General features: G+C 39.7%; 1 protein-coding gene across 12 annotated transcripts in view; it reads right to left on the bottom strand.

The window, feature by feature from the left end:
- Window positions 1–51: 51 nt before the first annotated feature.
- Window positions 52–9,664, bottom strand: part of LOC140744916 (monocarboxylate transporter 10) — a 149,235-nt gene continuing 139,622 nt past the window's right edge. For all 12 annotated transcript variants that reach the window (XM_073076622.1, XM_073076631.1, XM_073076624.1 and 9 more), the window contains 8 exons: window positions 7,293–7,452; window positions 6,258–6,565; window positions 4,896–5,117; window positions 3,794–3,931; window positions 3,031–3,157; window positions 2,264–2,358; window positions 1,289–1,509; window positions 52–446 (listed from right to left, as the gene is read on the bottom strand). In XM_073076622.1, coding sequence (XP_072932723.1) covers window positions 210–446; window positions 1,289–1,509; window positions 2,264–2,358; window positions 3,031–3,157; window positions 3,794–3,931; window positions 4,896–5,117; window positions 6,258–6,565; window positions 7,293–7,452 — 1,508 coding nt within the window. In that variant the 3' untranslated portion in view covers window positions 52–209. The remainder of the gene's footprint in view (window positions 447–1,288; window positions 1,510–2,263; window positions 2,359–3,030; window positions 3,158–3,793; window positions 3,932–4,895; window positions 5,118–6,257; window positions 6,566–7,292; window positions 7,453–9,664) is intronic.

Below are 9,664 nucleotides of genomic sequence, written 5' to 3'. Positions count from 1 at the left end.
TTTATTTTGGCGTTCTCCTAAGATTAACATTTTCCAGGAAATATAACCAAACACAGTTTATATAATAATTTAATAATAAATTAACTTGAAACAGTACACAAATGCTCTACTATACACACACATGAAATAAATTATGAGGTTAAATAGGTCATAGGTACACTAATCGATTTATTTGCTATTTATTGTCTGAGCTTCATTTCACTAGAAGTTTATAACGAGGCTTCGTTAATCACTGTTATCAGTCTGTTGTTTGTGTTATGGCACTTTTTCTTCCACTTAATAGAATTCCTGTGGTGTTCGGGAGAGTTTGGGGTTTCTGGCGAAGCTTGTGGCGAGTTCGAGTTGGCCACAACGATGGACCATCGACGGCCACGACGCTCGTTCAAGTTGGGTAGTTCGGCTATTAAATTGTTTTCATATTCACTCAGCATTAAGTAATTTTCTACCTGTAACACAAAACAATATTAAACATTCAAACTAAATAATTTACAATTTATTCGAGTGAAAACTTCTATCTTTTGAGTATTAACTTTACAGCATCGTTAAGAGATACAGTTGTAAATTTAAAATATTTTCTACTTTACATAGTTGAGTTTCCCCTCGACTTCGCTTGCGCGGGGTCTGCAACTTGGCGCAATGCCATGCCTCAAAAGTGCTTATAACGGTTATGACGAGCTCTTTTTAGATGCAAAAAGTAAAAGTAACTGCTTAGGAAATAAGTTGGGTTAACTTGTCGATCATCCTAATATTCCTTGCAAATCTATCTTTATTACAAGTCTCATACTAAAATATACAAAATTTCTATATCAACATTTTTATTATGTTAATAAGGTAATAACAGCAGTGTTAAACGCTGCTGTGTTCTGTTTTTAAGTGTGTGGTAAGGGAGACATACTTTTTCGAGGCGTTTCAGTTTAGTCCTCTGGGGTAGCAGCGTATCTGTGCCAACCTCAGGTACGACCAATCCTATCTGGGGTCGATAACAGATGTCAATCAGCAGGTCATGACCAGCTCTAACTGGTGCTACTAATTCTGTCCCATACCATCAGGTGGCCTGCAGGTTCGTCTGCTACGTCTATATTATAAAATAGTCTCCAAAAGACTGAGAATATCAAATTGTTATGATTTCCTTTATTACCTTATTACAAGTAGAGATACAGTCACCGCCACAGTCCAGGTCATCGAGCAGGTGCTCCGGGATGTCGAGGACCAGGTATAGGTCTAACCCGCCCTCCTCGCTGATGCAGGTGGATTAAGTAAATATAAAATTCCTGTGACTTTCTTTTACCTTATTACAACTAGTGATACAGTCACCGCCGCAGTCCAGGTCTTCGAGCAGGTGCTCCGGGATGTCGAGGTCCAGGTCTAGATCCAAGCCGCCCTCCTCGCTGATGCAGGTGAGCTCTGGCGGTACGTTGGGTGGCGGGGAGCCCAGGCTGCCGGGCCCGATGCTGTCCATCAGCAGGTCACGACCAGCTCTGCCTGGTGCTACTAATTCTGCTCCTAGAACTTTATTGTAGAGTTGGTTATTACTGTGGAGGTATTTTGCTAAAAAATGATGTAATATGAAACAACTGGCTACTGAAACCTACTTCTAAATTTAGACTTAAAAGTGACATAACTTAAGATTTTTTCGCTCCATTGCAGTGTTTCATATAAGTTGTGGATACAAAAAAAAAAAATCCACAATACATCTCAACAATAATAAAAAAGTAATTTAAATGTTTGCTTGGCCGTGGAATTGTACGGCATTCGTTAAATCTTCTCTTAGGCCCTGGGGATTTGAAGTCCCTCCACCAATTTGCATTTAGGGTGGAATAAGATCTTGCTCTGGTGAAGAGAAATACCAATTCGAGTAATAGCCACAAAATGCTGATAAGCTGTAAAGCAGAGTAGTCAGGGCCGGATTTAAGGGAGGGCAACCGGGGCGGTAGCCCCGGGGCCTCCACAAAAGAGGGGCCCCCACAATAGAGACGTCGGATTTTTTTTTAAATTCCGACTAGTAAACACTAGTAAAAAAAATAGCTTTTCCTTTGATATTTTTTTCGCTGTTTTATCTTTATCTACAGTACTTTGTACAAACATGAATACTAGAAGAGTCTTACCTGCGTTTCACAATAAAATATTTATTGACAAACTGAACTGAAAAAATTGTTCATTTTATTCGGAAAATTATTTGGGGCCAGGGGGCCTCCGCTCTTTTGTTGCCCCAAGGCTCTAGTTCTCTAAATCCGGCCCTGAGTAGAGTAACTAAGATACGAACCTAAAGCGGTGGCGGCGCCGGCGGCGGTGCGCGGCTCGCGCTCGCGGCGGTGCGGCGGCGCGCACGCAGACTCGCACGTCGCCGCGCCGTTTTCTCTGCAAACACACACAATAGGTAATCTACGTTCACTTGCACTGTAAAGTGGCGAAAGGGATTTGAAAACAAGGTACTCGTATATAGTGGCGGACTAAAGTCGTCGGAGGCGGGGCTGAAAGTAGAATGGAGGCCCCCAGTGTAAAAAGTTCGTCTGTGATTCGGTGACCTTTTTTTCGCTGACTGATACACATTTCATAGATTGTTTGGTTCTGACGAGCTTTTTTTTGCAACTGTGTTTGGGTGCCCCCTAGGATCGCAGGCCCGGGGGACCGCCCCTTCCGCCCCACCCTTTAAGACGCTAAAGACCAGATGTTATATCGTATAGTCAGAGGCGTAGCTACCGCCGTATTAGCCGTATCAATGATACGGGGCCCCCGAACGAAAGGGCCCCGTATTATTGATTTAAACTCCCAGGAAATTTATCAGGAAAACACCCAATGGCAAAAGAAATCTCAGAAATAAGTATTTATCAACTAAAAAAAGCAACAGACAGATTGGTATAAGTATGTCAACAAAATAAGCTCGCCTGAACCAATACAACTTCCACCCCTGGCCTCCGGCGAGCTTAATCCGCCTTTATATCCTTTGGGGGACCCCCCAACAAATTTTGATATAAGGCCTACATAAAGCAGGCTTCCCCAAAAATAATTTGGATCATGCTGGAATCTCACTTGGTGTGTTTATGTGCAACGCTCCGGCGATGCAGGTCGATGCAGAAGAGCGACAGCGAGCCGATCAGCGAACACGTCGAGCTGAAGTAGTAGCCCGCCTTGCCTCCACACCCCACGTTAATGTACCCTGGAATTATATTATATATTAAAAAATTCCCAAGAGTCGCTTTTTTAAAACAATTAAGTAGCAAATGAGCAAAGAGTGCATCTAATGGTAAGTGGTCACGGCCGCACATGGATCTCTGTGACAAACTCAACATAAAACAGGTTTTACCTGAAGCCGATTACAGTTGTGTTGCCACCACCGAGGACTAAAATTAGTAAAATTAGTTAGTTTTTCTTTCACCGAAATGCTAAATTTCTTCACACTAGAATTTGATTTGGTGGTGGTAGGTACCTCCTCGGCCGAACCATTGTGATTTTACCATCTTTTAAATCAGCTCAGATATGCTCTTCCATTACTTAACTTTTGATACTCAACTGTTAAATATAGATCATTGTGACACAGCCAAGTGGCTTTTCCTCTTATCGTTGGTCTAGGTTTGAATTGAATTCAAACACATAAGTGACTTGTATCATTCATTTATTTGAATTTGTTGTCCTTGGAATTATCTTAACTGGCTGAAATGTAATATGACTACACGCAAAGCCGATTTATGCGACATACAGGATGCAAGTGGTGAATACAATTGATTATGTTTTTAATAATAATCACAGTTAAATATACAAAAACAAAAAATAATAAAAGAACAACAGTATTTACCTGATAGCGGCACTCCGATAGCGATGGGCACCGCCTGCGAGCACTGCACGAAGCCCCACGTGCGCGCGAAGTTGCGCGAGCGCACCCGCTCGTACGTGTACATCTTCAGCGAGTAGTGGTAGCCGCCGCAGAATATACCTGACATATTACAATGGTATATTTATTTATTTATTTAAACTTAATTGTAAACCTAGTGGTTACAAACTTAATGCCTTTTTTTTTGTTTACGAGGGGGAATCCTTCAAAAGGTACCCGGTGTCGTGGGAGCGACGTAGGGTTATGTGGGATTCTTACCGCACTAAAACCCCCCCGGTGGCCGTCATCGGCGCTGCGTAGAGGGCTCCGGGATCTCCAAAGGAACGCAACCGGAGCCCTTTTAGCGCGTTGCCCAGTCGGGCTCCGCCCAGGTGAGCTTGGCGCTCGCCACACCGTCTGGTACGTACGACGGTATGCGACCACACATACCGTCGTCCTTCCCGGGGTCGCTGTCCGGGCGGTTCAAGCTCCCACTCTTGCCGCCCGCAACCCCGGAAGCCCCCTTTTAGTCGCCTCTTACGACAGGCAGGAGATACCGTAGTCCTATTCTACTCCCGGAACTACAGGGACGACAAACTTAATGCCTAGTGGCATTCTACACCAGTTAACCCTTGTTGATGAAGAAATGTTGTGGTGGGTGTTACATTAAAATAACTGAGAAAAAAATCCAAAAAAAGAAAAGAAATGTATATATGTATATACGAAAAATATGTATAAATATGTATATTAAAATATAAATAACTAAATATATACATAAACAAATTTACACACATGTAAACTTAATATATTAATAAATAAAACAATATCAATCTGTATGCAACAGACGATAAGAAAAGTGATAACTATGTTTATTTTTGTATTTGCTACCCTATGTGAATATAAGCATAAAACAACTTTAGCTTTTGATAATTAATTTTGGAGCTCCTGAGGGATATGCTAAATAATGTCACGTAACATAATCTATTATTATGCTGGAAATACGTAGGTAATTAATACACAAAGAAATATAAAAACTTAGATTAGACCTAAATTAAGTATAAGTACCTAACTTTAATTCAGAACTTACCGTAAACCCACGCGAACATAACGTATCCCCTGTAAGAGCCCTCTACAGCAGTAAGAGCCATGGTAGCCAATCCACACACGAACACTGCTGCTTGGGTTAGATACTGGCGCGCGATACGGCACTCTGCGGAGTTCTGTCGGACTAGAAGACCGAATGCTGCACAGCCGACCGCCCAAGCCAGGCCTAGGTAAGCCTGGAGTAACTCTGCTGTGTCTCCCAATCCTAGGAAAATGAAATATTAAATGTGTGTGACATTTTCTAGTCACATTTATATAAATATGTAAGTATATATATATGTAAGTATGCCGATATTTAATACCTTGTACCGTGTCTACTCGTTACATATTAAAATTTCTCAATTCCGCGCTTATATAAGTATAAAATCGTATGTTGTTTGCATAATTTAAAAGAGATTTTAAAATGAACTTTCAACCATACACGCGCGCCCATGTGCACCTGTATGTCTGAGAAGAATAATGAAGCAATTGAAATAGGTATGGGTAAAATTTTGAAATTTGCGGGCAAGTTTAAGGATGGTAACGAAGTAGCAGGCTGTGGGTCTGAGCTGCCCTTTGCAAGTAGATTGATGAAAAAATAATGAATTCTATGTGTACCCTCTGAAACATGCCAGTCTAAAACTTTGACGACTAGAAAATAGTTCGATCGAATAAAATGTCTTTAAATCTTCTATAACATAAAGGTCTTCCAATCTTCTATATTATAGAAGATATTTTTTTTATTATATAAGCGCTCCTGAAAACGTGACGCGGGCCGGAACCTACATCAAGGCAACCGGAAACGGCCCGCGGGCCGTACATTAAGCCGAAGTAGGCCGGATGCACCCCACAGCCATATAGGTGAAATCACGGTGTTTGGTAAATGAGAAGTTTAAAATGACTCGTTGGCCCATATTCCTAATAATTTCATTCTTTAATGGAAAACTAGGAAGGATAGCTATATAAACTAAGGTTATTACCCTTCATTTATTACCCTATTCCTGATCAAAATCAAAGATGATTTTATCTAATTAGTAACTAGGTACCTACTATTATCATTGATAAGTACAATAGAAAGATACTTCACCGCCTTGAAATTGGATGAAGCCACAAGAGGCTTATTTATCAGTTTTTTTTAATCCTTGACAAATAACAAACTTTGTAAGAGAAAATGTACGTATAAATAAATAATATTACGTAATTTACGTATTAAATAAATAAGTATTTCACATATTTTACGGGCATTTTAGGACGAAAACGTGGCAAAACTTTATTTACGCAATTTCAATTCTCAAAACTGGTTACACTTCCTTGTTATGAGTGATCTATCAATGTATTTTACTTATCTAAGACTATTGTTACTCACCTTCTTCTTCAGCGTGATAAGCTAAGTAGAATATCGGCGTGTTAATACCAAAAGCTGATATCCCAGTCGACATGAGCAAAATGCGAACAGTTTTCGATTTCAGAGTTGAGAAATCAAAAAAGGGCTGACGGTCGTCCGTCTTGTTCCTGTCTTTCATCTTCCGTTTGATTTTGTTTTGGTTCTTAAGGTGCAGTATGGCTCGTCGTTGCGGATGGTAAAGGGACGCTGAACGGTAGAATGTGCCAAGGATGAACGTTACGAAGACTACTCCGGTTACTGCTTGCAAACCTAGTCGCCAGCCAATTGCTCTGAAACACATGAAAATTGTCCTCGTCATGTATAAGCTGTAGTGCTTGCACTGCTAGCATGTTAACTAACTTAGGTAATGCATAATATGATTTACTGTATTCTCTCTTTATACAATATTATGATAGGTAAAACAAGCAATTGTAAGAGGCTATTAAATGTCCCATGGTACATGATACCGTTTAAGAAATTACTGTTTTTTTGCACATAATGTAGTCAATATTACATTTAATGTAGACTTTAAGTGATTAAGTCCTTGAAGTAATACGATCCAATTTAAGCTAAGTGTTGGTGTTTTAAGTTAATAGGGGTGTATTCAGCACGCAACTCTTAACTGCACGCAGTGTTCAATGAAAGTTGTACCTATGGAAATTTCCTCAAAAATATTTCATTTTTTGCTTTTATCATCTGCCAATACTAAATGCGCTATGTTCGTACATAGTTCGTAGTAATATTATACATTTAAAAGTGTAGGCATCTATAATAGTTTGAATGATTAATGGACCATATAAAAATCTTGTAACTTGACGTTAAGACAAGTTCGAAACCCTCGTTTTTATACTTCTTATAATATGAGAATAAAAACAGAATCGTTTATTGTTGACTTATTTTTGACACGCGAAAAATATGGGGAGGAGAATAAAGGCTACTCAGCTCACCAATAACTCGAGTACTATGATATGGGAATAAAGGAGCTACTCATAAATACCTATTTATGGGGTGTATTACCTTATTGCACTTTTGATGAAGGTGGACATGACGGCGATACCGAGACCGCTGCCGCTGACGATGAAGATCTCGACCAGTTCTCGCCGTCGCTTGAAGTACTGCGCCACCATCAACGTGGAACAGTCTCGCGTCAAACCCACACCTACACCGACCACTGTCCCTGGAAATTATAAGAACGTTAATACATTGCGATATGAAAGATTTACATGTCGGTAGAACCTTTTGTGGTTGGACTCCGGCGGCACCACCGCTACACCTATTTCTGCCTCATAACAGCAGTGTTAAACGCTGCTGTGTTCTGGTTTGAAGGTCCGTTGTACGGGGCTTTTTAACTTGATTCTTGTGAGTAGCAAAAACTTTGTGGCTTACCTCAGATAGGACTTTAATCCTATTTGATTTGGTGACAGTAACCATTTGCCATTACGTTGAATGTATGCGCGTTTCCTACCTCTATTTCATAAACATGTTATATTTTGGCACCTATACCTATATTATAGAAATATTTAAACCATATAAATAGAGATTATTTGTCGCCATAATATCTGTGAATAAACTCAAAAATACTGGACCAATTGTCATCATTCATTCCTTATAACAAAGGTACCTATAGGCGAACATTTGATTGATCACATTAATAATGAACCATTTACCAAGTGTTTATATTTCCACGTCTAGAAGATCCCTCTCATTACTGTACATTTCTCATTTTCTATTTATAGTCATGAATAAATCTTAAGACATTATTCGTATGCAAAACATTATAGTCTAGAAAATAGCGCCAGTGTTTCGCGTTGACAACTTTATTTATATCTAGGGAATAGTCTCATTTGTTCTCTGAAAAATACCTAGATATTCTGTGACAATATGATAATTTAGAAGGAGATATGCATTTCAACAAATGAGTTGAAGTAGGTTTTAAACTGTAGGTAGGTACTTAAATAAATAAACGTGTTTTATCATTTTCAATGAATTTACTCTTAAGATACCTACTTGATTGGGGATTATTTAATGTCAAGTGGCCAGTTTGTATTGAATATTTGTAATCATTCCTAAATAGCAGCTAAATTAATTTTGTGGTTAGTGTTGTGTTGTGTTGTGTTGTAACGCCGCCTTTGACATTATATTTTGTGTTTGAGTTAAATCAACAGAAACAAAAAAATGTGAGCCGTCACGGGACGCCTGGCAGATGTGAAACATCGACATTATTTTGAAAAGTAATATGCAGAAAAGAACATATTGTGATAGGAACTAAATATATCATAATGATAAAATAAAATATTACGATTGCGCATGGCGACGCGTCGCCACACCGTACACACTACTGCATGTAGACTGTATATATATACCATGTATATATATACCACGGCATGCGTCGCCACGCCAGAAATCGGTTTTACGTGCGGCTATAGATGTTTCACATCAATAATAAATGTCTATAGAATTTGAGAACATACGCAGCACTTACGAGTACACACGTATGAAGCTATGATCTAAATTTTAGGAGTAGATACGGATCAGTAACCGGCTTCAAGTTTCAACTTGAACTGATGCTTCTGCTCTATCTTGGTTGGCTCTGGAGTTGGTTGCAGACGTCGATTGCTGGTTGGGACCACTTAGACCTCGGTGCTGTATCTATCTATTCTAATCTAGTCTACTGTTATGGATCTCATCATCAACCCATTACTGTTCCACTGCTGGGCACGGGTCTCCTCTCATAATGAGAAGAATTAGGCCATAGTCCACCGCGCTGGCCAAGTGCGAATTGGTAGACTTCACATACCTTTGAGATTTTTTTTTATATAAATCTCTCAGGTATACAGGTTTCCTCACGATGTTTTCCTTCACCGTTTAGCAAGTGATAATTAATTTCTAATACGCACATAACTTTGAAAAATCAGAGGTGCGTGCCTGGGATTTGAACCTCGGCCCCTCGATCGGGATGCCGAGTTTCTTAACCACTAGGCTGTCACTGTTATGGATCTATGTGCATTAAAATCTCGTAGATAGATTGTAAAAACCAATTTGTAACTAAACGAACTACATAAATATTATTCTGTACCTACCTATATTGAATACTTCCACCTACTAGGGGCCTACTATTTATTATTTTAATCATACATTGCACCAATGACATAAATGGTGTATCGACCCAAAAGCGAAGGAAGCAGCGGAGACATCGGGCACCCCGTGTGAAAGGGGGACCAGGATATCACCGCTTATCAACATTTGCAAAGGAAACATGCATCTATTTGACGTATGACGAATGACTTTAATCTGACGGGAGCCCGTTGAAATGGGATGTGGAAATGAAGAGAATTTCAATGAACCCTCGCTTCCCATGTAAGACGAGTATCATACTCACATTTGTTCAC

This window comes from Epargyreus clarus, unplaced genomic scaffold (genome assembly GCF_041222505.1).
Source record: "Epargyreus clarus isolate Ecla_fem2 unplaced genomic scaffold, WU_Ecla_fem_2.2 ptg000009l, whole genome shotgun sequence".
Lineage (NCBI taxonomy): Eukaryota > Metazoa > Arthropoda > Insecta > Lepidoptera > Hesperiidae > Epargyreus > Epargyreus clarus.
Note: the sequence above shows the minus strand (reverse complement) of the source record. Positions and strands in the feature narration are given on the sequence as shown.